The sequence below is a fragment of the Patella vulgata genome, chromosome 2 (assembly GCF_932274485.2).
Source record: "Patella vulgata chromosome 2, xgPatVulg1.2, whole genome shotgun sequence".
Classification (NCBI taxonomy): Eukaryota; Metazoa; Mollusca; class Gastropoda; family Patellidae; genus Patella; species Patella vulgata.
The window spans coordinates 34267214-34281677 of record NC_065880.2 but is presented as its reverse complement, the minus strand read 5'-3'; the positions used below and the strand labels follow the sequence as shown (position 1 = coordinate 34281677).

The following is a 14464-nucleotide window of genomic DNA, read 5'->3' as shown; positions in this document are numbered from 1 at the left end:
TTAATTTAAATTTATTGGGGGTGAGGTTATTTCAAGTCAATCTAAATTTATTAGGGGAGTGTGAGGTTATTTCAAGTCATTCTTAACTCATTGGGGGAGTGTGAGGTTATTTCAAGTAAATCTAAATTCATTAGGGGAGTAGGGGAGTGTGAGGTTATTTCAAGTCATTCTTAACTTATTGGGGGAGTGTGACCTTATTTTAAGTTAATTTAAATTAATTTACATTAAATTTTCTTGGTGAAAGTGTATCAAAAACAAATGGTCTTGGAATAACTGGTCTGGTCAATTTTCATCGCAACACATATCTTTTGATGATTGATAAATATAAACCACCATATGGTACTTTAGGGAAAGATGACAAACTTGAAAGTTACGTACATTGAATCAAATCTGGTATTGATGTAAATTCGGGTGTAAATGAGTTATACATTATATAACAATGGTTAAATAAATGTTATTACCCAATAGATATATTCTGCCAAGTATTAATTGTGTTAATTGATGGTTATCTGGCTTAAATGATTAATTATCAGCCCAGGTGCACGGAAATCTGTCTAGAATATATCTACTTTGAATTTCATAATACCAGTCTCAAATAATATGGTCTGCTGAGGAACCTCTGATTTAAATTCCAACACAAACTTATCTAAAAGTGCCTGTTTGCTGAATTAAAATCACATTCCACGCAAAAAAAGGTGGTACAATGAATGAATGATTGTAATGGGATTTAAGATCCTTTTCTGCAACAAGTGGGCTAAGGAAGATGGACATACATCATACAGTGCGCAATGAGGGAAATTTTGCCAAGGTTTTTGTTTACTTGCATTCCAATGTGTACACAAGACCTCAGTTTTGCATCCCATCCAAATGACTAGGCAGTTTTCTTTGCCAGCTCCTCCGTCCTCCAATACCAGCAATGGGAAACTACACTGGAGAACCCTGGGGAAGTTTCTCAGCAAAGACTGGGATCAAACCTCAGGGCTCCTGGTTAGTGAGCCAATGCCTAACTCACAGAGCCACACTGGCTCCCAAAAGCAAATGACTGAAATCGTTAAAATGTTGGACTTCTTAATCTACAAGGCATTTCCATTTCAAGTCATGTTTGTATGTTTATTCTAGCTGTCTCTACAGCATCCACAAGGGTTTTCAAAGCAATTAAAGTCAGGCATTTATTATCAGAAATTACTAGAAATCATTAGACTTCTCATTAACATTATCTAATTATAAATGTGATCAATGGTGACTATACAACCAATTTTCCATCTATTTATCATTTATCTACTTTTTGTCTTTTTAACCAGAGTAGATAAAGCTTTGCAAAGTTAATCTCAGGTAGCTCATTTTACTACTAAAGATTTTTTTATTTCTTGCTTCACTGAGCATCAAAACAAAAGCTCAATGTCTTGATCCTGAATTGAGTTATCTTTTCCTTGACTTTCTAAACACAGTTGTTCTCTTTCCTCCTGATACTGTTGTTGGTCGTCTGTTTATTTTAGCTTTGACTTTAAATTTTGACTGATTTTGCCCGGGTCTTTCTCTTTTTCCCTTTTTATCTTGTGATTTCTTGTCATAACTTTTGGTGTCTTGACTTCTTTTGAATCTCTTGGGTAGCACTTTTGAATCTGTTTTCCTTTTTCTTTTCATTCCAGCAAACAGTTCTTAATAATAAAAAAAACCAATATAATAAAAAAAACTACCATTTTTTTTTATAAATGCAGACCTGTCAACCTGAAGTAATGACAATTACTATGATTGCTTGTGAAGTGAGTTTGACAAAGCCATTTATTTGGATGGGCATAACACCAGAATGGAAGGTTTGATGCGCACAAAAATCACCCACTTTGTACATATTTCACATTTTGCATAAAAGGCTATAAAACAGAAGGTTAGATGCACACTAAATACAAACTAATCCCAATCTTTTGATCCTTAACATACATGTTCACTGTTTAGTTTCATCTAAATTGGAAAAAATTTCAGTCCAACATTTTAAGTTTCATCAAGATCTTTTGAATATAAACATATATTTTAAATTTCATCACAATCAGATAAAAATTGTGACCTGTCAACTAACCAATGTGAACAGGCTGACAGGGACAACGGCATTATACATCACATGAAGTTAGTATTCTTACCGATGAAACATTGGATAAAATAATGTCTTTTTGATATTGTATTTTATTTATTATTTTATTTCACATGAACATGTGGGTGTATACAAATTGTCCTTGTCACTTGTTGAGAAAGGAATGATGTGTTTAAGACAGAACAGCAGTTGAGAAAGGAATGGTGTGTTTAAGATATAATACAGTTGAGAAATTAATGATGCCTGATTAAACATGCATTATGATAGAGCTAAATCTGCCTATTGCAGGTCTTTCTTTAGGCCTAAAATGTTATCTAAATTATTAATTAGACATTAATTACTTATCCAGACCATAGTCATTGCTAGCCTGCAATATTTACTGGATTAGGATCCGATTTGCTGCTCAAATTTCATTCATGATTTAATCATGAAATGGATAATCAAGACTGTTTTTTTACAGTACCGACTTTAGTAATGACGATCGAGGCTAGGCCAAAAATTCAATCGCCAAATTCTTGGTTCAGAGTGGATCAATTTGACTGAAATTTTCAGCAAATTGCCTTTACATTGTCTAGTTTTTAACTATCATAGTGCGAACTGCCAGCTCTTTACCTAATCTCCCATAATGTATCTTTAAGGCATGAAGGTAACTGAGAAAGGAATAAAGTGTTTTAGCTTGTGGGGCTTGTAGGTACATGACAAACTTGTGTAATACAATATATATTATAATTACCAGGTGCTGGTTTAATTCCCACTTCCTTCTCATAATAATCAACATCATCATCATCTTCTATATCTTTACCACTCTTTGTATTATCTATATATACACAAAAAACAATAAGAATGTCAACAGAAAGATAACTCTTCTCAACATGCTTGAAATTTGCAATTTGAGATTTTCATAATTTGAAAGGGTTCTTCCTGGAGCCCTAATGAACAATCTCCCAGTAAAATATTCCATTAAGAATGAAAACAGGGACATAACTACAAAATGTACAATACCAGATATGCTCACATTTTGCAAGAGATTGATAGAGAACATGCTAAAATCAAAAGCAATTTTTCATACAAAATCCAGAAAGTCATGATCTGAAATACACAAATATCGAAAGGAACTGAGAGTCTGAGATCCTTGGGATATAAAGATATATTTATCAAAACCGGATAAAAATTGTGACCTGTAGAGAGTCCACAACCTTCGTCTCACATACTTTTAAAAACTTTATGTACAAAGAGCGACCATTTTGTCGGGCAGTTTGTTTCGATTTTCCCCTTCATTATGGTGGAATAGTCATATATTTAAACGGTTTTTAAAATCGGATAAAAAATTGTGACAAGCTAAAAAGCAGGATTTTTCATACAATCAGGGGCCATAATCCAGGAAGTTACGGTCTGATATGCGCAAATAGCGAATCGAACCAAGATCTTTGGGACATTAACCTATATTTTAAATTTCATTAAAACCAGATAACAATTGTGAATTATAGAGGGTCCACAACATTGGTATGACATACTTTTACACTTTTTGCGTACAAGGAGCAGCCATTTTGTCAGGCAGTTTTGGTCTGATTTTCACGAAATTGGAACCCTACCGTCATTTGGGTGTAACAGTGAAATATTCACACTTTTTTTAAATCGGATAAAACTTGTGACCTCTAGAGGGACCACAAGCTTAAAACGGGATTTTCCGTACAATCAGGGGCCATTATCCAGGAAGCTACAATACGATATGCAAGAATATCGAAAGGAAACAAGACCTTTGGGTTATAAACAAGTCTTTTAAGTTTCATCAAAATCAGAACAAAATTGTGACCCCTAGAGGGTCCACAACCTTGATATACCAGCCATTTTGTCCGTCATTTTTTGGTCCAATTTTCACGAAATTTGAACTCAAACTTTTTTTTAAATCAGATAATAATTATGACCTCTAGAGGGACCACAAGCAAAAAAATAGATTTTTCATACAATCAGGAGCTATAATGTCAGGAAAATTGAAAGGAATCAATATATATTTGGGTTATAAATATGTATTTCAAGTTTCATCAAAATCAGATGACAATTGTGACCTCTATAGTGTCCACAAGCTAAAAAAGTGATTTTGCGTACAATCAGGGGGAACGTTCCATTCAGTTAGGGACGGATATATGCCAATATCAAAAGGAAAACGAGATCTTTGGAAGATAGCCGTATATTTCTAGTTATGTCAAAATCGGATAAAAATTGTGACCTGTAGAGTATCCACAAACAGATTGTGGACGGATGTCTAGACAGATAGGGGAGACAACAATATACGTCCACATGAAAATGTGGGCGTATGAAATTTTTTTCTAGATTTCAATTGCCACTGAACAATCTCATCAAGTTCCATTACTGAATAACATACTCGGACTACAACAGCCGAAAAAATCTGGAACAAAAACAACTTATTACGTAGCAAACATACCTATATCTCCAAGTAATGATTCTGCTTCTTTTTTCATCTGATTCGACTTTCTGATTCCTTGAAGAGATCTCTCTTTATGTTCTTCTTTTAACTTAGCTTTTTTAACCACATTCAATTCTTGTTGTCTTCTTCTAGCTTCTTTTAATGATCTAAAACATAAACAAAATCCTTAACACAAATCATCTGTGTGCTTGGCTAATAATGATGCTTCTGTTTTACACTTCATACATCTGCTTAACATTCCGGTAAATATATGAAACCTTACTATTACATTACAGCCATATGGTCTTACCTTTTCTGATCCTTTAATTTCCGTATTTGTTTCATTTCTGCTTCTGTTTTCTTCACATATTCATGAAATAAAACTTTGCCATCACAGAAACCTTCCTCTATCATTATAAGCTGTAATGTTAATCTGGGACCGATTTCTTTTAATCTAAATTGGTTATACAAACAATAAATTTAGTAATCACAACTTAAATATAGCTGATATTCTATAAAGTGTATCTGACATCCAGAACACAGAAGCCAGGATAATATCTCTTGCTCCTTGTTACAGTCACACCAATTCTCAAACAACTCCATTTTCGTCCTGTTAGTTACAGAATCAAATTTAAAATTCTGTGTTCTATATTTCAATGTTTAAATGGCACTTCTCCAAAAATATCTGAGTGATCCCTTACAATCCTACACTCCTGCAAAGACCTTAAGATCTGTAGATAAAAAACTCCTTGTAGAGACAAATCCTAAGACAGTCTGTTTTGGTCAAAGAATGTTTTTCCTAATCAACCCCAATAAAGTGGAATGAGTTGCCACTGAAAATAATGAACTCTCCAGATGTTATTGTGTTTACATCCAGACTAAAAAACGTTTTTGTTTAAGAAAGCATTCACTTTGAGCATGCTCATGCATGGATATTGTGCAATATAAATAGATTATCACTATCATCACTATTACTATATCTTTTTTTGTACGAGTCAGCCCATTCTTCGTGTGAGTCTGTTTTACTCAGATCTGTTTATTACATAATCACAATAGTATTAACTTAAAAAAGTACACATTTATTTGAAATATTTGTGACCAATCTTGCTTGTTGTGTCATTAAAGATAAAGGCATCGCTTACCTAATAGCACTTTGTGCAGATTTAATATTACCCCTTCCAAATACATTTTGTGGTAATGTCACTTCATTGTGTGGTCCATCTAACTCAGCTTCACTTTCTGATAAATTACCTCCCCTGAAAGGAAAACAAATATTGAACAATGATTCACAGAACAAACTTGTAATACCAGTATATAATTATAATAAATTATACTGAGACACAATGAAAATGCACCATGTTTATAAATGGATTATTATAAATCTTGTTTGAGAGATACCTTTCACGATCACATAAACGCACAGCAGAACAATTCTCTCAAAACACAAAAGCTTGAACTCGACAGAATGAGAAAGTTAAACACCATGATTTTATACTGCAGACATGGGGTATAAAATGTAGATCTTAAAGCTGAACTCTGATTACAAAACTACAGAAAAAATCAAATAAAAAAAAAAGTTAACACCCTAAACAATCGCCATACTTGTTTTCAATTTGTAGAACAAACATATGGGAATGTATGGTGTACAAAAACAGAGATAGGCCACGCCCACATCCAGAATATGCCTTGTCAACCACACTGTCCACATTGGGCTAGCAATATTTCAACTACCAATTACCTCCTGACTGATTGACATTTTTTCACTATCAGTTTACTGAAAATATTATTGCTACACAATTATTATGTCTGATCAGGTACATATTATTTTACTAATTAGACGAAATAAGTCAACCATGATGTACTTTTGTAATCAGAGTTCAACTTTAAAAAGCAAAGGCCAGTACCACTCCTACAATTCTGTGGAAGGTGCATTGTGTAGACATCTGAACACTGCATGTCTTGCCAGTCAGTGGTGAGTTTTCATTGCCTCTCAGATTTTAGGGTTTTTTTAAAGATAACTGTCACAAAACAAAGGTTTATTGGTTAAATATGAGAAATCCTCAAACAATACTTGGAGGTCGGGTGTTTGATCCCTGCATTGGTCGAGAAAGTTCATTCAGATTTTCCAGCGTGGTTTCCCCTTGTCAGTGATGCAGGATGGAGGGCCTGACAAGAACAGCTGTCTAGTCATTCGGATATGATGAAAAAACGAGGTCCCGTGTACACATTGGCGCGCACGTAAAAGATCCCTTGGCAGTTGGAATTTGTATTAAGAGTAGGCTGTAGCGCCACTGCCCGAACAAAATTTCCCTCATAGCACACGGTATGGCGTATGCCCATCTTCATTAGCCCAAGTTAGGAGCAGAACAGTAGGATGTTAAACCCCATTTCATTTCATTTTAAACAAAACTGTCTTAAACATACATTATGCAAGAGGTAAATCTGCCTATTACAGGTTTTTCTTTAGGCCTTAAATGTTATATAAACTATTAATTAGACATTTATTAACATGACAAGACCATAATTAAATCTCAATGGTATCAGATAGGTATGATTTTATGTAGATTAGAACGGTTCGACCATTTTATGATTTAATTTTTTAAATGTTGAAGATTTGAACAACCAGTACAGTGGTTACAATCAGTGCAAACATCTTATCAAACCTTCAAAGGATAATAGCTTCGCTCAGAATAAAGTAATTTGAATGAAATTTTCACTATATTCATATTGCATTATCTATTTTGGAACTATTATAGCAAGAACAGCTAGCTCTTTATCTAAATCTTACATAATGTATCTTTAAGTACTGCTACTTACTTTGCTAGGTATTCACTGACATCAGCATACTTTCCTAAATCAGGCACTTTTGACTTCATTAATTTTTTAACACCACGACTTAAACCAACTGGTACCACTCTTACAGTACTAGAAAAATAAACAAATAGCTTAAACTAAAAATAAATCTACAATACCGGGTTCAATATAAACTCTGACCGATAAATTTGCCATAAAAATAATTATAAACATAGAAATACAACCCATGCAGGTATCTATATAAGTATGTGGATGCTTAATTGTTAATTGAGAACTTACTGAACTGACAGAGTAGCAATCAAGTGACACAGAATTCAATTCTGGTATTATGAGTAGAATCATGACGTACTGGTAATTAAAAACATGGAATATTTCAGCGGTTGTGGTTAGTTGGGGTATTTTCTTATTCAGTCGGTGCATACACTGTAGTCTGAAATTCCCCTTTTCACTTGTTTGTCACTATTCGTTGGATTAAGAGGATTCAATTGCGGAGTGATCGGTCGAGTATTTCCTATACATAAAAAGTCCAATTATCTAATATAAATGTTTATTTATTACTTACTAATGTCTAAATTCTATCATTTTAGTTTCTGGATCATAATTTAATAAAACACATCTTCTTATTGTGTTTAAATTAACCTGAAAATACAACAATTTCATGTTTCTATCATTAGGTCGAAACTTAGAATGGGTAAACATCATTAATTTGGGTCAAAAATAGGTTTGTGTATTACGTGTATGTATTAATTTATTTTGTCATCGTTCAATAGTTTACATCTATAGTTTAGACCAGTGTTGTGTTCCTCTGACAACACAATTAGCCAATACAAAATTTAATGCTACCCGGCCAATCACTAATGAAAATAACACACCAGATCAACCTGATTCAATACATGTACTTTATTTTGATCTAAATCAAATAGGTTTTAGCTGCCTTTAACTTGTGGTAATATGATTAAATATTTTCATTAGATTTTAAACTATCACTATCATTACCTACATATGTATTAATTAGAGTTTGATATTCAGTTGAAATTGAAATATAACTTGCAAATTTAAATTTCGAGATTCGAGAGATAGAGCCACTGTTAAGATATAGTTGACAGCTTACGGCTTTAAGCCAAAAACGGAACTAAATTTCAATCTATTCACAGATTAAATTAACAAATCAGATCAACCCAATTGATCTGTTTAATAAAATGGTTTACCCCCTTTAATTTACATGTACAATGTATCACACTTGACAGCTTTTGACTTTGATCACAACTACACATACCTGTGCATCAAAACTATCTGTATATCTAATTGGATTTCTATCATTTCACCATAATGGATCATACACCGTTATGTATATGATTGATGATATTTTAAAGATCAATTCATGGATTATACTACTGTACAAACCTTATTCACATTAATAGATGGAAACATATTTTGAAACATGGTAGACATTAGCTTCATGTGCATTCCTTCACCTCCAAAATTATTTAACACTAGTAACGGATGATGTCTATACACAGTTTTATCTAGATCAGGTTTCTTCAGAGATGATAAAACGTCTTTAGTTAAACAGTATTTATGAACTTGAAACGTCATTGTTGGTCCTTTCGGTGTCCGTACAATCCTTAGATTAGTGTGTAAGTCATTTTTTGTAAACATCATGAAATGTGTAACATTTAAAGCACCAGCCACAGAAAGAAAGTCTTTTAATGTATTCTTTTTTCTAACCTGAAATAAACAAGAATATAATGGTATCAGTCTGGCTTATACATACATGTACACTGATTTTTTTTTTAAAATACCACAATCCCAATAAAATGTATTGTGGTCTACATGGTTGTACATATATTTCTACTACATGTACATCTATTTGTTGAAACAGTAAAATGCAGTCACTTTGGATTATATAGGCTATACATTATCTTTGCCTCTTGAAATGCTCATTTGCTGGGTCGGGGGGTAAGTGTTATATGCGCCCCATACGTTTTTTGGACTAAAAGAAAGCCTACACTACAGACTCACACATTTTGATGCTATAGTTACATGTACATGTAAGAGCATTATCAATGCAATAATTACTGTTGTTTTGATTTCCTAAGAAAAACTATGTTTCCAAGCAACAATTAGGATCTGTGTTAGTACATGTAAGCGCCAGAATAGATTCTCGGCAATCACTTCCTGTCAGAACAACCCAATTAAAGCCCATATTTGTCATCAGTGCCAGAATAATTTCTCGGCAATCACTTCCTGTCAGAACAGCCCAATTAAACCCCATAATTGTCATTGCAATGCAATTGTCTATATCATTTTAACTCATATACTGGCTGCTTAATATCTCATCATTTGTGATCGGGATAAGTGACATTTAACATTGTCATTAAGGGCCTTGAATGTGTCATTCTATAATTTAGTTATACATGTAACCACCTCTAGATTAGATGCTGTATATGGTTCCATAACACTTCTTAGATTCCTGACTAATTCTTCCATAACTTTTCCTACATCTCCACGGTGAAAAACCATGGAATGTGGAGTCTTTGTATATTCTTCTTCTTGTAAAGACTGCTGGTGAGCCTTAGTTTTCCGAACTGATTTGGCCTAAAATGATAAGAACAGTTTAAGTTTAATTATATCAAGGACAGATCTGTACTCATACTCATAGGTGGGATTTAACTGACAGGCCTTATAATTCAGCTTGGACTGTGTGCGAGAGAAATGTGGTTTATTGTCCACTCAATAGAAAATAGGCCATTTTGGGACTAAAATTCGGTATAATTTTATTTCAATAATCCACTTTTTCATAGTATAGTGATAGTGGGAAGAAACCAGAGAAAACGATTCGGCCACCCAACCCATAGTTTGGCCTTAGAATTACCTGATCCTTTTCAAAAGAAACCAAATTTTCAAAAAAAAAACGAAGTGGATATTTAACCGTATACGGCAAAGTATCTACTTCCGCTATTTTAAGTACATCGTTTCTGATTAAAAATGGTGGAAAGTACAGAAAAATCCACCATTTTGGCAACTCGCTTTTCAAGTTTGGCGCAGAAGCGCGATTTTACGGGGAAAAACATAAACCACTGACAGTCTTAGTACTTAATTAAAAACCAAATTTGGCAGAAATGCGCCCTCGACCAAAATAGAATAATATTCTAAATGCTTTTCTACAATTTACATTTATTATCTTATTTTCTTTTAAAAATAATTCTCCAGTTTCTACCATAGAAATTCAAGTATGGCTATTTCGTTCCTTTATAAGAAACGGAAAAAGAAGCAATGTTAGAAAAAAAACAAATAGAGCTGTCGGGTTATGGGTTAATGTCAGACGGCATTGCCAAAGCGAAAACTGTTAAGTCCAGGTATCAGAGAACTGCGCATGTTAAACGGAAGCGTACGGCAAAATAGTAAATAAAGTAAAGTGCCGTATACGGTTAAATATCCACTGCCAAAAAAAAAAGAAACACTACTGTACCAATTTTTTTGTGACTAGCCTACAATATACACATGTATCACCCCAGAGGCCCGAAAAAGTTTCAGTGTGAATCTGAAAATGTTTAGGCTTCACACTCACCACAGTAACCGGCGTAGGGACAACAATTACTGCCTTACTGACACGATCTCAATTGAGTTTTATCTTTTATGATACGGTAGCTGTAATTTTAAGGCATGCTTAAATATTTACCCTTTTATTTCGTCCCATCTTGTCGATTAATTAACGAGTGGCACCATATACAGAGTCACTAAAGAAATTATTGTTGACAAATACGCAACACGTGCAAGACCGGAAGTTTAGTGGTGTTTACTAAAATATGACTTCCATTTGCAACTCTGAAACGAAATAAAAAAATTATTTCTGATGGCGGTTTTCGCGAAACGAAAATAGACCTTAATTGATGAGTTCAATGTCGAGAAAGTTCTATGAAGATGCAAAAAAAAACCCCAACAATATTGATATAGACTAGTCTACACAGACATTACAGACGGAAATTTATAATTTAAAAAAGGACAGTTTTATATTTATGAAGATTATAATGACAGTAATAATTCCTTTATGTCCATACCCTTTTTGATATACACAAAGATTCTTAATATTTCGTTTTTACATTTGAATAACGATTTCAATTTCATTTCATTTGGTGTTGAGTGGCAATATTTCGGAAGGCAGTTCATTTAGAGTTATTAACGACTGGAATTCGCTGCCCCAATAGGTAATCAGCTCAGAAACTATTAACCAATCCAAATCATTTCTAAACAAGGACAGACTGAGAACGCTATCTGTGATTTTCCCACCATAACTCTGTTTTCTTACGTTTCAAAATTTTGACCGGAGGTTCCAATTTTAATATTCTTATATAGGCTACCTGAACGTATAGTGACAACATAGAGATGTTGACAATAAGTACATTAAACATGGAGTAGGGTAATCGCTACATCGAAGTGTATTAAAGTAGCTATATGTCTTCAACTCAATATCATCCACAGTCTTCGACATCGCAAACATTGCTTATTGGTCAATTTAAATCAACATTGATGTTGTTACCTTACCGTGAATATTTAAGACACAGGTGAACATTTTAAAATTGGCACACGATCGCGTGCCAGAATGCTTTTGAGAGCCATTTGTAATGACGTGACTCGATGAAAGAGGCTAAGCATACCGATGTAGACTGAAATAACCAGACGCCAAAGAATGCTACTCAATTGTGTTCGCGTATTTCGCCGAACATAACTGATTAGAAATTACAGTAAAAACAGAAACGATTGAATGTAAATCAATTTATATACATTCATTTTTATGCGTTGCGAACCATCTGTGTCCATTTCTAGGTGCCAAAGTGGAGATGGAATTAACAGAGCTAGAACCCGAATGGTTCGCAGCCATTGACGTCATAATGAAATAACGTCATAATGAATGTCAGACGTCACACCATTGTTGATTGTAGAAGAAGAAAGAAGTCTATCTAATTCTAAATATCGTGTGCGCTTTATTGAAAATAGTTTAACTATTTTTCAAATTTCCACGTTTTATCAAAGTTTACAAGAATTTAATACCAAGTAAGTTTACTTTTTATATACACTTTCATTTATACTTCAAAATAATTTTTCGAATATTAGTTGTTTAACTAAGTAGCGAAAAGAAAAAAAGATGCTTCCGACACTATCCATCCTTTTTAGTTTTAAATTGTAGGCCTACGTGTAATGTAATTGTAAAATGAATAAATCAAATAGCGTCAGATAGTACTAGATATATGCATGTTTGTATTATTATATCTATATTATTCTCTTTTTGCAGAGTTTTAACTATGCCTTTCAACTGTTTCTCAAGAAAAGTTAAAGTTGACTCGATGCCATGTAAGTTTTTATTTAATTTTGTTCTCAATAAGATAAAGAAAAAAAGATAAGGGAATAGCAGACTTACTAAATGTTTTTAAAAAGGGATTAAAATATAATATAATTCTAATAATTTATTTCTATTTTAGCAAAGGAACACAATGAAAGAGAAAATTTAAAGACAGTTCTCAAGAGAGCATGGAAACAAATTGATGAAATCGCCGAAAGATACCGAAAGGAGAATGCAGCAGAGAAAAAAAGACCCTCAAAGGATTTGGATAAATTGATGAAGAATCGTCAAAGTAGAGTAATCGAGCTTCTAGATATTCACCGTTCAATTATTCAAGCACAGAAACGTGCGCAACAGCAGAAGATAACTAGTGAAAGAGCGGGAAAACTTCTGCAAACTGACACGTTTGGTGTTAATCAAAATAATGTTGAAATTATACAAAGCAAAGATATAGAAAATACCAAATGCCAGGAAATTAAAACAAAAGACAGAGTAACCGAAACATTGGCTGATGGTTTGATTGTTGCTACAAAAAATACTAATGTTGAAGACAAAACAAACGAAGGGTTAGCTGATGATGGTTTGGGTGCTGCAACTCCAGTGGTGCCACAAGGTATGCTGCTCTCTTTTTTGATATAGTCCACAATAAGCATATTTAAATCGATATCTAAGCGAAATTACATTACACACTGCATTTGATATAGCGCACATTAGTGTCATGATACTGGTGAATAAATGTACCATTGGCATACAACACCACCACATTTGTTATCTCTCGAGAGTCGAGACAGACAAAACTGGCATTCGAGGGCAGTTCTATAAATGAAGGACTTCTAGGCCTATATATTATAATATTATAGAACGAATTTGACTATAATGGTGTCTATTTTACAGAAAAGAAAGTCCAACTTCATCTTAGAGGTAGAATCAGAAAAAGTTGTAGACAATTTTGGACGACTGTTACCCGACCGTTTAGAACATGTCTTGGAGAACAAAAGCAATCTAGACAATAAAAAAGCTATAGAAAAGGTAAATATTATATTTATCACTAATAATATTTTTTAAAAACCTCCCGAACTAGATATTCTAGTCTTAGTATCAACTTGGTTGTGTTCTTCTAATATTTCTATTGAACATAGAAAGGAGTAGAACGAAATACTATTTTATACATCCATTCAGAGGCAGAAAAGCCTGACGTAAAAAACCATTTCATTTTGGTGACATTAAATTATCCTTTTTTTTCATATTTTTCATATTTTATTTCAGACAGCTGATGGAAGAAGAATTGGGATTAGAGATATGATTAAAAAAAAAATGAGATAAATTTATTTTGATTTAGGAAATATTTATCCATTTAATAACAGTTTTTTCCATATAATAACAGTGACAGTTTGATAAAATATACATTTCTATTTAGAAGCTGTTTTTTATATATATATATATATATATTCAATTATTTATATATATCTATTTATTTTTTTGTAAAGATTATTTTCCATATATTTTTGTTGATGCAAATTTTATTAAATAAAAATCTTTTTGATGGTTATTTCGTTGCGTAAATTCCATTATTGAATCCAAAAAATGGACCTTGTCTGGAACAATTTTGTCCGGACCTGGGAATCAATGCCATGTAATCAGTTTCACCATTGTTCTGTTATGAATATTATGAAAAGTTAATCGTATATAATGTGCAAGACTGTTCAAACCTTACATACTTTGTCTCGCTTTATTTTATCTTTCTGTTTTTAAATTTTCACTTTATCGTACCACGGTAAGGACTTTGCCTTTTGTGAAG

General features: G+C 33.1%; 1 protein-coding gene across 1 annotated transcript; it reads right to left on the bottom strand.

Annotated features, from left to right (window-relative positions):
• Positions 1-1096: 1096 nt before the first annotated feature.
• On the bottom strand, positions 1097-11147 carry LOC126810816 (suppressor of SWI4 1 homolog). The gene is made up of 10 exons (XM_050536101.1): positions 11008-11147; positions 9753-9923; positions 8730-9053; positions 7888-7964; positions 7329-7436; positions 5654-5767; positions 4822-4965; positions 4530-4678; positions 2820-2903; positions 1097-1658 (listed from the first exon to the last, which is right to left on the bottom strand). The coding sequence occupies exons 1-10, from the start codon at positions 11023-11025 to the stop codon at positions 1420-1422; spliced, it is 1428 nt and encodes a 475-aa protein (XP_050392058.1). The 5' UTR covers positions 11026-11147; the 3' UTR covers positions 1097-1419.
• Positions 11148-14464: the final 3317 nt, after the last annotated feature.